The sequence below is a fragment of the Apus apus genome, chromosome 17 (assembly GCF_020740795.1).
Source record: "Apus apus isolate bApuApu2 chromosome 17, bApuApu2.pri.cur, whole genome shotgun sequence".
Lineage (NCBI taxonomy): Eukaryota > Metazoa > Chordata > Aves > Apodiformes > Apodidae > Apus > Apus apus.
This window is the reverse complement of record NC_067298.1, coordinates 11,782,115-11,797,057: the sequence shown is the minus strand read 5'-3', so window position 1 is coordinate 11,797,057 and position 14,943 is coordinate 11,782,115. Positions and strand designations below refer to the sequence as shown.

Here is a 14,943-nt window from a genome sequence, read left to right as displayed (position 1 = left end):
TCCCCCTAAAAAGGCTTGCTAAGAAGTCCATGCAGGGCAAGAGACCTGTTTCATTTCTAGGGGGAAGGCTGCAGTGACTGAGCTGCTGCAGAATGTTCAGTTGGGAGAGCAAACAGCCCCGTCTGAGGAGAGCCTGATGCTGTAACAAGTAAAAGCCAGGGCTGGATTAACTCTGAGTCTCTGCGAACCAAATGAGTCTGAAAATATCTAGTGGCATCCAAGATAAAAACGAGCAATAGATAAATACACAGGGATCCCCTCTTCACTAGAAATGTATGAAGTTGTTTCCTACCAAATTCATCTGTGTTGTTAAACTGGCTGCGCCTTCACGAGTGCTCAGTCCTGCCCCTGTGGCAGAGCTGAGCTGCTCTCCAGGGTTTGCTCTTCTCTCTGCCTCCCCAGGCCCTCTCTGTTGGCATTTTCCCGTATGTGCTGAAGCTGCTTCAAAGTTCAGCTCGTGAGCTGAGACCACTTCTTGTCTTCATCTGGGCCAAAATCCTGGCAGTGGACAGCGTGAGTACTTCTGAACTTGGCTGCTTTTGGGTTTCAGCAACGAGCCTTTCCCCCCCACCCCTCATATGCTTTATCCAGTTGCTTTAGACTTGAGACTTTCTCCTGAGGTCCTTGGAACCCACGCTGCAGTAGCTGGAGACCAGCAAATTATCTCATTAATTTATTGCACTGGTATGACAGCTTCTGTCACATATTCCCAGGTGAGAGCACACATGCTCAGACTCTCCCTCTGCTTGTTCACTTAGGCTGGTATCAAACTTGTTTTGTTCCTGTCAGTTGTCAAAACAGGCTGTGGGCAGTCTTCAGACACAGAATTTTTCTGGAAATAAATCAAAAGTAATTTTTGGTGACTTCAACTTGTAAGTTCTGCTCCAAGTCTAATGCACATGCTGATGCATGGAAGGTGGTTGGCACAGAATTTTACCCCCCACAGACAACAGGTTATTCCTGTCGTGGGTCCAGGACTCTGGTCTTCTCTACAGTATTTTTGCACCTTTTGGGATGAGGTTTAAAATCTGAGCCCTGATTTTTAAAGATGGCTTTAGCCAGAGCTCTGGTTTGTGGAGTTTAAATAACTAAGCAAGTAAATAATTGCATTTAAGTTTGTGTAGTCATATAAATGACTGTGTGGTTTGTGGGTGCAATTAGTCGAGCAATATAAAATGATTAGGAGGGGTGCAGGCAGTTAATTGCAGGCACGATTATAAGCTGATATAAAATTGTCTGAATTGCTTGTAGAAGTTGGATCTTGCCTACTCGGGGGTTTATTTTTGTTGTGTCTCTTCCATTTCAGTATGGAGAATGATATTGAATTTGTTGGAATTTTTCCCCACTGTTGATCTAGCATTGTCAGATTTGGTTTTATAAATATATTTTCATTAACATCCTAAGAGGATTTTGGAAAGCAAAGAAAATGAAAACTATTCATCTTAAAGCTACTCTTGAAAAGCTTATTTTTGATGCATGCCTCTCCATGGCTGACACCTCAGCCCCAGGTACGTTTCAGAGTAGGTTCATGGATAATTTACATGGAGTGTTGTGTCATCCTTCCCTCTTTGCTGGTGAGGCCAATCTGAGAGAGCTCTTTCCCCCTCATCCCCTTCTGCCACCATCAGCCTGCTCCCTCCTATGCTGTGTTTGATGGCCCCACTCCTGTGGTGGGCTGTGCTTCACAACAAAGCAACAAAAAAAAATCCTCCAAAGTGTTGTATTTGGATTTCTTTCCACTGTTTCACTCAGTAGCTCCACAAACAAGAGGTGCAAGTGAGGAGGGAGGAGAGGGCAGGGCAGCAGGGAGGGCTCTGGGTGCTGCTGAGGGAGGGGACAGGCAGTGACTCCAGTGGTCACAGCACAAAGGAAGCAAAAAAACAGCTGTATCTCATGTCAGCAGCTCTGGTTTGAGTGGGTGCCACCTCCATCCTCCAGGCAGGAATGTGTTTATTTTCAAACGTTCTCCCAGGTAATCTTCACCCTCCCCCTGACTGTGCAGTGCTGGCTCTCTCCTTCAGCTGCTCTCCCTTCTGTGTTTGGTTTGGTTTCAGGAATGTAGCTGCTGAAATGGCTTTCATAGGACTGGAGCTCAGCTGATTGCTCCTTCCTCTTTGATTTGGATGTGACTGAGAAGTTGCATCAGCCTCTGTAGTGCCCTGGGGAGCAGGAGATCCTGCTAAGAGAACATTTTTGTGGTGGTCCCTCCCTCCCTGGGCAGGGAGGCAGAAGGAAGGTGTTCTGGCAGCAGAGTGGTGTGCCATGTGGCTGGTCAGACCTTCAGGAAGCAGGGTGTGCTGGGGAGGGTTGTGTGTCATACAAATCACAGGATCAGTCAGCAGTGCTACAGAAACATTGCACCTCACTCAGAACTGTTTGTGTGTGATAGGAAGGTGTCCCTAGCAAACACTGGAATATTCAGGTTAGTCTGCTTTAGTGCCATGTATAATCAGACGATTTTTCAAGGATATGCATTGAGGACTCTGGTCATCTCTGCCTGAAGCCTGTGGGAGTATTTCCAGACAATCCACCTGCAGAGCTGTGTGGTGAGGGATCCAGGGCTGCTTCCTGCAGGGATCTGGCAGGGGGAGGTAGGGCAGGAGTCATGTTGTGTGCTGCCACATGGAGGTGGCTGTCACACTGGCAAGTACAGTTCAGGTCAAGAATTCACTACATGCAACATGGATAATGTTTAGTAGACAGCACCTTCTTAATCTTAAATACTTGAATTGAAAGGGAAAAAAAATCTCTCCCCTGCCTGGGCTAAGAATAATCAGGAACTTAAGCAAGACCAAAAAATCCTGCACATTAAACAGTACTGCAAGTGTGAATACTACTAAAGTGAGACAGAAAAAAAAGAGATCTTTCTACTCCAAGCAATTGGTTGAAGTGCTGAAGACAACAGAGAACATTTCTCATCTTTTTAAAGCAATGGAATGACATAATTAGTATGCTTACTTTCCAGATGTGTCCTTTGTTAGCAAAGGCTGCCATATCTCGTCTTAGGATTGATACAAATATTCATGGTCAGTGTTCCCCAAGGGTGTTTTGATAAAACTGCCCATCACAGGGATGAGGTTCACTGCCCAGTGTGCTTGCCCAGGACACCCCGAGCTGTGGCTGTACTGCTGGATTCCAGGAACTTGTGAGATTTTTAGGAGTAAGTCACATAGAAGAGAAAGAGGAGATCTGTGCTCCAGTCCTTCCCCAGCACTGAGTCCTTTATGTAAGTTCTGAACTGTCACAAGCCTGCAGCTTGTTTTGGTCATGTTGTGTTATTATTCACAAGTGTAGCTGCTTATTTCTTGAGGAGGAGGAGGTGTTACTGATGCTGGCTTATTCCATATTGCTCCCAGGATCTAAGCAGGAAGGGTCTGAGCAAGTACACTGGCTTTAGAGAATTGCCTCCCTCCCTCCAGGCTCAGGTGTTGGGAGTACCAGTGGCAGCACAGTACCTGCAGTGTGGGGATGGGCAGCCTTCTCTTTCTTGGTGCCTGCCTGCATTGTAGCAAGGAGGTTGGTTTTTGTGAGGCACAGAAAGGTTCCTGCTGGGAGTGAGGTGGGGAAAGGAAGCTTGGATTGCGTGCAGCATCGCACACAAGTCAGGAAAGCCTCTCGTGCTGCAGCCTGGCATCAAGCCATTCCTGCTGCTCTTTGGTCTGCCAAACCCAGCATCTTTACTCCCTTCAGCAATAAAATATTCACTTGCATCTCTGTCTTTCCACCCCCTCTCCTTTCAACCATTAGTTTCCTCCTTCACCTTCTATGCCTGATAATAAAGCTACAATCCCGTCTCCAGCGTGAAGCGCACAACGGAGCCAGGGATGGCCAGGGCAGAATTCCCTCCCTTAGGTTTGCCCTCTGGTAGTGTGTGTGCTTTGATCTGACCCTAACGTGTCAGCCTGAAGCCTGAGCTGGTATGTGAGCAAAACCCTGGTGTGCACCATGTGTTTCCCGGCTGATACTGCCCCAGGAGAACCTGCTGCCTTCCCTTGCAGGCTTTCCAAAGCAGGGGAGCTGCTCAGCAGTTTTTGGTGTGTGTGCTGCTGCTGGAGGGGTTAATACACGTTAGTGTGTGACCGAAGGACACAGCCACTGGTCTCGTTTGGGTAGATGACTTGAAATCTTCTTGTCAAAATCAAGCCCTTCCTGGGTGGGGAACTGGACAGAATATGAAGAATGAATATCTAAAGAATGAGTAATTCCTCCTCCACCCCCCATCCTTACAGATTTACTGGTAATTGCTCAGTGGGTTCCTGTGAGAGAAACATGTGCTGGGTTTATTGTGTGCAGCAGTGTCCAAGAGCTGTCCTGTGTGTGGAAGGTGGTACCAGACAGCTGTGCTGGAGGGGGCAGAGGGATCCCTGCTGGCCCTGCTCCTGCAGGGTGCTTGGTTCCAGCCCCCATGGAGGGTTGTGCTTTATTTTGCTTCTCAAATGAAAAATAGATTTGAGAAAAATGAGTAAGACATGAAATAATTCATACATCATCAGAGGAAAAAATATTATTATGTTAGAATGCTCATTGTGTTTTTCTTTGTCTCATTTTTCAGTCCTGCCAAGCTGACCTTGTGAAGGACAACGGTCACAAGTATTTCCTTTCAGTGCTGGCAGATCCTTATATGCCAGTAAGGACAAGTCATCTTTACTCAGACTCTTCCAGCATTTGCTTTGCTTGTCATTTTGCTGCTCTGTTGCTGCTGTGATGGTGCTCACGTGGGGCTGCCTCCCACCTCCACCCCCTGGGGCACCCCCTGCCCCGCTGCAGTCACAGCTGCACTGTGGGGTCAGTGACCAGGGAGGCCAACATGCTCCTGCCAGTCTGGGTTGTGCAAACAGCCAAAGGAAACATGGATTTGGGTTGTATCAGTGCAGATTATTCAGTGGTGACCATGGGAGCTGGGGCTCCCGGGGCTGAGCACAGAGGCAGCCTGATTGCTCTGTAACTTTCATAGTCCCCTCTGAAAAAGTTGTTTTGTGCTTTGCTGTGGAAGGTGTTTGTGTCCCTTCTCAGAGCAGGAGAGGGAGGTTGGTTGAAAGGATTGTACTGACAGTCTGGTGAAGGTCCAGATAGAACTAGTGACAGGACAGGATGACAAGAACATTCTAGCTTGCTTTCCCTCTCTTGTGCTTTTAGTGTGCTACAAACTACACTTAGAATAATCTCATGTTTCAGAAAGCATAGGATAGAGCTGTTCTCTGGCCTGTTTTCTAGCTAATAAGTAGTTGTATGTTGTTTTAAGGCTGAACACAGGACCATGACAGCTTTCATCCTGGCTGTGATTGTTAACAACTACAACACTGGACAGGTGAGTCCCAGCATCCTTTTCCCATTCATTTTCTCCTACATCATCTCTGCGTTGTGCCTTTGCTCCGATCAAAGTATCTTGGCCTGGAAAACAGAAACACAAGATTGCTTTCCTTATTTTTGTGTCAATAAAAAAAAGCCAACGGCCTGGAGGTGTGACGAAGGCTTGATGTGCCTGGCACCCGGAACTGGAGGTTAAGGACACAAGTCACTCAGCTGCCCCTGCAGGCAGTGCCTGATGGGCTGTCAGAGAAATGGTGCCTGGTCCTGTCAAGTGGGAACTTGGTGGCTGTAGTGGTGTTCTTGGGAAGGGTGTATGGAATGAGCCGTAAACCTCAGGGCTTAGGTGCAAGGAATGTTTCCAATGAGGAAAGGCTTTATGCCTTGCAGGAAGCATTTCTAGTGCTCAGCTATTTATTTAACTGGCTATGACAGTGTGTAGTTGACCTTCCCTTCATGCTGCTTCCAAATGGTGTTTTCTAACAAAGTCAGTATCTATCCGCAGAATAATTATTTTATCTTGATTTCCTGTCTATTTCAGAAATAATCTTCTTTTTTGATGATCAGGTGGGAAGCTGTCATCCAAAATAAATTGCATTGATTTGTGTTTTAGGAAGCTTGCCTTCAAGGAAACCTGATTGCTATTTGCCTGGAGCAGTTAAACGATCCCCATCCTCTCCTGCGTCAGTGGGTGGCCATTTGTTTAGGACGCATTTGGCAGAACTTTGACTCAGCCAGGTGGTGTGGTGTGAGAGACAGTGCTCATGAAAAGCTCTACAGCCTCCTCTCGGATCCAATCCCAGAGGTAAAAATCCAACTTTTTAAGTAAATGGCAGTTAAACTGTCAGAATTCTGGCAGGGGGCTACAGAACTGCTTACAAAACCAGGGCCTTCAGGAGCTTTATGATTGTGTCTGGTTCAGAGAAGGATCTTATTGCTGTTTCTTCAAGGAAGTGCAAATGATACAAGCCCTGCAGGAGAAGTAACCAAAGAAAAGCAGGGGGAGTTTCTGCAGCCCAAAGCCCTGGAATCTTGGCACCAGAGTTAGGAAACACCACAGCTTCTACTTACTTGCATATCAGAAGCTTGTTAAAGATGTGGTCCCAAAACTCAGTGTGTGTTGCAAAAAGCCCTCTAGCCTTTTGGTCCGAGTATGAGAACTGTTCTTCTGGTATGTGTGAAAATACATCTTTAAGTGTTTTACCTTGGTGACAAACTCTGGGGGAGAGAAGTGATTCCTGTGCAGACCCGGCTGTGACTGACAGAGCTTGTCAGGCCCCAGTGGAATTCCATGATGTGGGAGAAGTACTCCTGGAGATAAACACCATGGCCAACATGCAGGAATTAAATATTGGATTCCCCTTCACTTTCAGTCCTTCTGCCCTGCCTCCACCTCTGGCAGGCTCAGCCCAGGCCAGCTGTAAGATTGCCCCCCCGATCCCTCTGATTTGTGTGTCACGTGGCACAGTTTGCCCCAATTTGAGCTGCTGTCTTTTCTGCTCTTTTTACATCATCTCCTACCTTCCTGTAAGCCCTTATCTGAAGACTGTAGCTCAGCACTCTTCCTAAGGAGATTCACATCCCAACAGTAACTCCCTGTATACCTTATTCCTGTTAATTAATATTCTAGGCAACATCAACTGGAAAAATCACCCATGGGGAGGTCACAGAGTATTCTGGGAAATTAAATGTATTCCTGCATCTGTGAATACTTAAAACTCGGTGCTTTGCTGAACCTGTTTTGGTTTTTACTCTCCATGGGCTTCCCTTTAACCCTCTCTGTTTAGCTGGCACAGTACTCCAGGTTTCCAGAGATTTCATTTGTGGGTATAAAAAAATCCCGCTGGCAAACTTCAGGCTGGAAAGAAGAGGAAAATACTGATGAGTGTTTGTGTCTGACAGGTTCGCTGTGCTGCAGTCTTTGCTCTGGGAACATTTGTGGGCAACTCTGCAGAACGGACCGATCACTCCACCACCATCGACCACAACGTGGCCATGATGTTGGCCCAGCTCATCAATGATGGGAGCCCCATGGTCAGGAAGGTATGGACAGGGCAGGAGCTGGGAGGGCTCACCTTGGTCAGCTCTGAGCTGTGCTTAATCAAAGTGTGTGTTATTTTCAATGAATTTGACTCACTGGTTCCATCATGTTGATTTTAACTTCAGTTTCTGCTAGGAAACAGTGATGACACCAGTGGAAATTGCAGCATCAGGCTGTGCTGGGGCTGAGGGCTGTGCTGAGCCCCAGGGTGTCACATGGAGCAGTGCTCAGGGATGCTTTTATCCACTGGCCCTTTTTCAGTGCACATGCTGCAGAATTTCCTCTGCAGTGCCAGGAGCCCACTGACAGGGCTGACACTGGGGTAGCCTGTCCTGGTGTCCAGGTGTTGACAAGATTGTTGATCAGATCAAAATATGTCTGCTGCTTAACAGTGGACCTCTGATTCAGGTTGTGTATTCCTCTGAGCTAATGTCTGAAATAGGAGTAACAATCTCAGGGGTTTTGTGGGAATTTTTATATCCTTTTTTTTTTAATTTGAAGAGAATGTGAAGACAGAGCTAAGGAAAGAGCAATTACACTGAAGCCTTTTTCAGGTGCACAAAACACTGAGAATTTTTGCTGGACTACTCTTCTACTAATGCTTTTCTGTTGATTACTGTTCTGTTTGGATTGCAATATTTTACATTAAAGGATCTCAGGTTTTAAATGCAATAGTAATGTGTTGCTGGAAACGTGGAGTAAGTGGCAGTCCTAGGGGAGGAAGAGGAGAGGGAGGAAGAGTGCTGTGGAGAGAACATGAGATCTCTGTCCAACAAAAAGATGTTGCTGCTTTTAGAAACCCCAAGGATAGATGACAGGCTGTTTCAAAGCAATTCACCAGGTTTTGGAGAATGACAATTTCTGATGTGCCATTCTACATCAATAGTACATTAAATAGCTTTTGACATTCTGGATTGTTCTTGATGGGTGTACTTGGGTGTCCTGCTTAATGCTTGTGTTTACTTAACTGCAACATCAACACCCTGACAGTTGTCACCAGCATTGTGAGGATTAATTTTCGTTGTCTCATTCCAGCATTTAATCAGTTTAATTCAAGAGAGAACTGCATGTCACACTATATGCTCTTCCAGATTCATAAATCTCTCTTTTGGAGATTAGTCCCCTGAACAGTGAACAGCAACCCAGGCCAGCTCTCCACCTCTCCTCTTTGCTGTTGCCAAGTGTCTGTCTCTCAAGTGCTGCCTAACTGTGGGTCTGAACTTCACCTTCTCTGCCCTGCCCAGCCCAGTAATTCAGGTTCTCAGCCTGCAGCTGAGGGAAGGAAGGGGCTGAGGGTCCCCTGTGAGTGGGGAGCACCTTCTCACCTCAGCTGCTGGTGCTGCAGGTCAGTACGAGGCTGTGGGGCTCAGCGCCAGGACTCGTTGAGGGAAAGCTGAGCCATCTCCCCAGGGGCCTCTGGTCAGGTTCAGTTTCCTTCAGCTGAGAGCACACACAGGAAAGACTGAGGACAAGAGCCCTGCTCCCTGCCCAGGTGTGCAGCACGGGAGGGGCCGGGCTGTGCCTGAAGGGCTGAGCACACCGATCCCTGGCACCGCTCATCCTGCTCCCAGGGGACACACTGCCTGTGGGCCAGGCTGTGGTGGGCACAGGGGCCTGGCTGCCAGTCACCAGATCAGGGCTTTCTGTGACACTGCATCAGTTTGACAATACTGGGCAGAGTCAAAGAGCAGTGGGAGCCTGTTCAGGGGTAAAAGACTTGCGAAGAATTAGGTTTGAAACACAGCATGCTGGCTTTCTTCAGTTCAACCCTGGGAAGTGAAGGGACAATCATTAGTCTGGACAGCCACTCAAAAACATCAACAATAGCGACCACATTGTTCTGTTTCTGACCTACTTAATCATGAAATACTTGTTTCTTCTGCTCTTCCCACAGGAGCTGGTGGTGGCTTTAAGTCACCTAGTGGTTCAGTATGAGAGCAATTTTTGCACCGTGGCCTTGCAGTTCATGGAAGAGGAGAAGAATTACCCTCTCCCTTCTCCAGCAGCCCCAGGTGGGTGTTTGTGTGGGCAGGAAAATGTACAGCCCAAAAGCACCTGGGAAGTTTCATTTGAGGAGTCTGCCCAACACAATGAAATTTTTGCAGGTGGTGATTTATCAAACACCATTGCTACAGAGATGAGTGACATGGTGGGCAGCTCTGATGTCCCTTCAGCACCATAATATATTGTTACTGGAGAAATGCATCCTCTGCTGAGCCTCCATCTGAAACACGGCCATAGCTCACCAGCAAGTTGTAGAACCTGAACACCCTGTCAAATTCAGAGGGATTCCCTTCAGATCAAGATTGAAGTATATTTCTCAAGGCAGTACACAGACTTACCAGACTTTTTTTTTTTCCCCTTCAAGTTATAACTGAAACTTTGACCTCCTGAGTAGCATCACCTCACCACAGGGAGCCAAGGAGACTCTTTTCTTCTCTAAAGCACCAAACAAGAAGCTGTGAAGAACTTTATGTTCTGTGCCTATGGTCCCACCCCTTTTGTTTTGTCTTTTGCTTTATGTGAGGAATGAAAAGCCCTAGTGAAATTGTTGTTAACTTTGTATTTTCTTTAGATGTTGAATACATTGGAAATCTTGAGGGATAGTGGGACTGTTGCAATGGAAACTTGGAGACAAGAGGATTCTCTGTCTCAGCAATGAGTGGTTTAATCTCCCTGTTGTCTGAAGAACTAAATAATTTTGGAAAATAATATTCTTCCCATTTGGCCTTTTTGCTGCATGAAATAAACATTGCATGCAATTTATATAGTGCTTTTTATAGCCAAAAGAATCCTAAAGGATCCTGTAAGGAGGATGTGCTGGAAGCACTGGCCCCAACACCAAAACAGCCACCCCTGCAGTGCAACAAAACTGCTGTTCTGAAGCCATGGTCCTGTGTGTGCATGCAGGAGTGAAAAGGAGAACATCTGGGACGTTATAAGAACCCAGGTCGTGTGAAACATGAGTTGAAACTAGGCCTGAAGTTTGATCAGGGAACCAGAATTTTCATAACTCTTTATAATGAGAAAATGTACTGGATCTTTAATGAGCAGCAGCAGAGAGAGCCCTGCAGGTGCTGCCTGCTAAATGGCATCTGCTGCAGCTTCATGTCCTAGCACAGTGTGTGGGCAGTGGCCCAGCTTCAACCTGGAGAGAAGAGTCCTTGTGTCTCTCCTGAGTGGTCTGCAGACACTGCAGGGCTCAGCTCACCTGGTTCTGTTGGTGCAAGGGGGTCACAGCCTGCACAGCAGAGACACGTGGTCCTTGCTGGTTCTGTGCTCAGAGGATCCTCTGTCGCACCTCATTCTGTTTCAGCATAAGGAGCAAGGACTAAATTCCCTTCATATTGGTAGTATTTGACTTATGTATTTGCTGGGACATGATCATAAGGCTGTGGTTGCTTTGCTTACATCTCTAAGTGCTACGTTTTGCCTCCACAGAGGGGGGCAGTTTGACACCAGTGCGAGATGGGCCGTGCACACCCAGGCTGCGGTCCGTCAGCTCCTACGGGAACATCCGAGCAGTTACCACAGCCAGGAACCTGAACAAGTCCTTGCAGAACCTCAGCTTGAATGAAGAATGTAAGAGACATTTTAAAGTTCTTTCATTTCTCTTTGTCTGTTGTTTCCCCCTCTTCTGCAAGCTGGGAAGCACCACGTGCAAGACATGAGCTGCAACTGCCAGCTCCAAGGGCTTAGGTGAGAAGCCCCCTCATAATTAGTTTCAATTTTTTGGTCATTAGTATTGATTTTTCTGAGTGTTTGGGGACCAAAAAGGAGCCTTCTGACTTCCTAACATGCATGGATTTCTAACTGAATCTTTTCTGACCCCTTGATGCTTACTCTGTATTTAAACATTGGATGTTTAAAAGGGGACGTTGTGGATTTTCCTGCAGCTTCGCTGCGTGCTGCAGGATTTAGAGAAGGGCTGTTAGGCTTGGGTGAAACTTGTTCTCTCACCAGTTCTGGTTTCAGCATCTGTCCTCTTTTCTTTTGGCAGCTGGAAGCTCTGTTGCATTTTCTCCTGGGAATCTCAGCACCAGCAGCAGTGCCAGCAGCACCCTGGGCAGCCCAGAGAACGAGGAGTATATCCTGTCCTTCGAGACCATTGACAAGATGAGACGAGTCAGCTCGTACTCTTCTCTGAACTCACTGATAGGTGAGCAAAGCCTCTTGTACCCTTCCTTTGCTGACTCCTTTCTTCACACACTTGCAGTAACTTTTGTGGAAGGTTTGGATCTTGGCTCCTGCTAGATCTTACTCCAGTTGAATTTCTCACAACACTAGAAGAGCTGCTCTTGTGTTTGGGTGGGTGATGTGCAGAGCAGAGTCCCTCCTTCTCTGATGGAGGGACTGGGAATCATAGAATCACAGAATGCTATTGTTTGGAAGGGACCTTAAAGCTTATCTAGGTCCAACCCTGCTGCATGGGCAGGAACACCTCCCAGTAGACCCCGTCCAACCTGCCCTTGAAGAATTCCAGGGATGGGGCAGCCACAGCTTATCTGGGCAACCTGGGCCAGTGTCTCACCACCTCCTGCACAGGCATGTGCAGAAGAACCTGGCTTTTGGAACAGTGTCCTCCTGGGCTTGTAACTCCTGTGCCCCTGTGGCAGTTTAAAGCCATGTGTTCCTTAGAAACTTGATCAGTTCCTTTACTTGTTATTGTAGGTAATGAAATGGGGTCTTCTAAAGCATGGCAGGAATGTTAGGAAATTTCTCTCCCTCTTACCATCTTAAGCTGGAACTGGAGTTTTCCTCATTTCCACTGGTGTAAACTGGTGTCTGCTTGATGGCTTGTGTGTGTCTCACAAGAGCTTTAAAGAGTAGTTGGAAAAGAATCTAGACATGAGTGAGGGAGACCTAGGGAAACAAAAAGAGCAGTTCTCCAAAGCCTGCCTCATTCCTATTCAATTGGAAGAGCTCATATCCAGCTGGAAACGACTGAGCTTATAGAAGTGTTTAAAATTCATAACTCTCACAGAATCCCATTACCTTCCTCTGTGGCTGCTGAAAGCCAGTCTTTTTCATTGCTGCTGAAGAATCACCACCCTCCAGCCTGCTCCTTCCTGCTCCCCAGGGAGGAGTGTTTGGAACACCAGCAGCCCCAGCTGCCCTTGGCCGTTCTGCGGCACAGCCAGCCCAGGCTCAGCTCAACCCCTTTCTTCAACATGTTAGTGAACAATAAAATGCTGCTGTGAAGCTAGCAGGGGTGGGGGAACTCAGAAAGGAGTCCTCTGGGGTGACAGACTTGTCTTCACTGAAGAAATGTTTTCTCTACTCTCTGTCTTTTGGAGGCAGTAATGGTGGTTTGGCTCTGCAATAATGATCTGCCAAGAATTTAAGATGGGCAGAGCGGGAAGAAGAAATTGAGGCTGTGATAATAAAAGTAGACATTTTCAGCCCCAGTTTAGTTCTGTGTTCTGGACTCTGCAGTGTTACTCAGGGCTTTATTTGTCTCTGAGTTTTTAGGAACAAGGTGCTAGAAGGATTCTTTTGGATCAGTCTACCCACTTTACTGGCATTGCAGCATTGTATGGTGAGGTTCTTCCCATAAACTTGAGGAAAACCTCTCTGTTCCTTCTTGTGCCATTTTATGAAGAGATTCTTAGCTAACTACAGCCCCAATTGCCCCTGTGTCATGCCCCCCTGAAATACAACATATACGTTTACTCTAGATGTACTGTTTTGTATCAGACTGTTCCTTGGCCAGACAATCCTCTTTACCAGAAGATACATTAATTTCTGGCCCAAATTTTCAAGCTGGCAAGAGGCAGCTTTTGGTTAGTCAACAAAGACATCAGTTTGGATGGGGAGCTGAACCCTGCTGCTTTTTCCATGCAACTGGTCATTAATCTTGCTGTCCTGGAAATTTTTTGTTTAGTTTTAAGACAGGAAAACAGAAGAAATTAAGATGAAGTTTTGTGTACCTTGAGGCTAATTATTAATATCAAAACTGCGTGATTAAAGTCTTTGTCCTACAGAGAGCATCACTGGAAAGATTATATTAAGGAATTATCAAAGAAGGGGTAAAATAAGTCTTGGAGTGATTCAATGTTGGGGAATAGTTCTTTTTTCCAGCAGGAGAGGCTGGGGGCAGAAACCTGTTTGCCATGTCATGGGATCTGCCCTGAAGAGCTGCCTTGTAACACTTGAAGCTGGAGGTTACAGCAGGGAGGGTGAGGAGAGCAAGAGATGTAGGTGGACAGTGAGCTGCAGCAAATGAGAGTGAGTGTTGTGATAGGTAGAGCCTCCTGCTCTCCCACTAGACAATATATGTAAATGCACAGACATAATGAGAAGTAACTGGCCAACCAGCAGCATTTATAAATAGTAACTTACATAGTAGCAAAATACAGGGATCTGAGTGGGTTTTGGAAGTGGAAGCTTGATGTGGAGGCTGGTCATGGTGGGCTGCTTTCTTGTGGCTGTGACAGCCCTGAGCCAGGGGAACACTCCTGCTTGGGGGGAACGTACTGTTTCCTACTGAGCTGCTTCTGTTTTCTGTTCAAACATGAAAAGCTCATGTTTGCCACGTGAATCAGCATCAGGGGCTGGAGGGTGCAAGAGCCCCTTGGCACGGCCCTGTGCAGAGGGACCAGCTTGCAGCCTGCCAGGGCTGGCAGGGAGCATGGATGTGCTGCTCCCTTGGGAACAGGCTGCCGACCGTGCTGCTCCAGGGACAGGCCAGAGAGCAGCCTGGAGTTCAGACGCTCTCCTCATCCCAGGAGCTCTCCTAGGATGTTCTGTGTCAGTCGAGGGAAGAGGAGAGACTTGTGGGATGCAGGTTTACAAAGCAGGTGGGATGAGTGTTGATGGGAAGCAGACACCCAGGTCCTCAGGTCCCATCCAGCTGGGCACGTTCCAGCGCCGTGTCCTGGCGCGCATGGACCCTGCTGCTCCCACGCAGGAGCTCAGGCCCCGTGTCCCTGCGCCTATTGGCCAGGTTCTGCTGCTGTGTTGGGTGGGGAGTGAGCTGCACCTTCTTCCGGAGATGGAGGCTTAAAGTCACTGCAGTCATTTTTACAGGGGACTGGGAAGGAAGCCTGGCAAAGCACAAGGAGCAAACAGATCCCTCAGCATTCATTTTTGCAGCCAGGCTGGTTCTGCCCTCCATGCGCAGGGACCCGCTCAGCCCCTCAGCCAGGGCCTTTCTCAGGCCTCCTGGAGCTTGCTGGTTAATTGATCCAAGTTCTGCATATGCAAAGAAAATCAAAGTCATCAGTAAAGGCAGGCAGTTTATTTTTGACACTCTTAGTGGAGAGGAATCATTTTGTGAACATAAATCTGTACTGCAAGGTCCATTTAACTGGCTTTGAATCAGTCTGACTAATTACAGAGCTGTCTGCTTAGATTAACACCCCGTCCGCCTTGCTCGGCTCTTTGTTTGCATCTCATGGATATTTTTTGCATTTGAGTCCATTACATGAAATCAAGCTGCTGTTCCTCCTGCCACCTCTGCTGCCTCCCATTATCCCACTGATTCAGTGCTCAGGATTTTTCAAGGAGCAGTGTCAGACGTGTCGCTCGATTGAGTCAGTGCAAGGAACAACCAACATGGGCAGGGGGGGATGGCAGAAGAAAGGACTGGTCCT

The 14,943-nt window shown here is 47.3% G+C and overlaps 1 protein-coding gene across 3 annotated transcripts in view; it reads left to right on the top strand.

The window, feature by feature from the left end:
- RPTOR (regulatory associated protein of MTOR complex 1) overlaps positions 1-14,943 on the top strand; it is a 127,721-nt gene that overhangs the window by 73,820 nt on the left and 38,958 nt on the right. For all 3 annotated transcript variants that reach the window (XM_051635129.1, XM_051635128.1, XM_051635127.1), the window contains 8 exons: positions 403-513; positions 4,553-4,627; positions 5,243-5,308; positions 5,921-6,112; positions 7,210-7,350; positions 9,243-9,360; positions 10,790-10,930; positions 11,349-11,507. In XM_051635129.1, the coding sequence (XP_051491089.1) occupies positions 403-513; positions 4,553-4,627; positions 5,243-5,308; positions 5,921-6,112; positions 7,210-7,350; positions 9,243-9,360; positions 10,790-10,930; positions 11,349-11,507 (1,003 nt within the window). The remainder of the gene's footprint in view (positions 1-402; positions 514-4,552; positions 4,628-5,242; positions 5,309-5,920; positions 6,113-7,209; positions 7,351-9,242; positions 9,361-10,789; positions 10,931-11,348; positions 11,508-14,943) is intronic.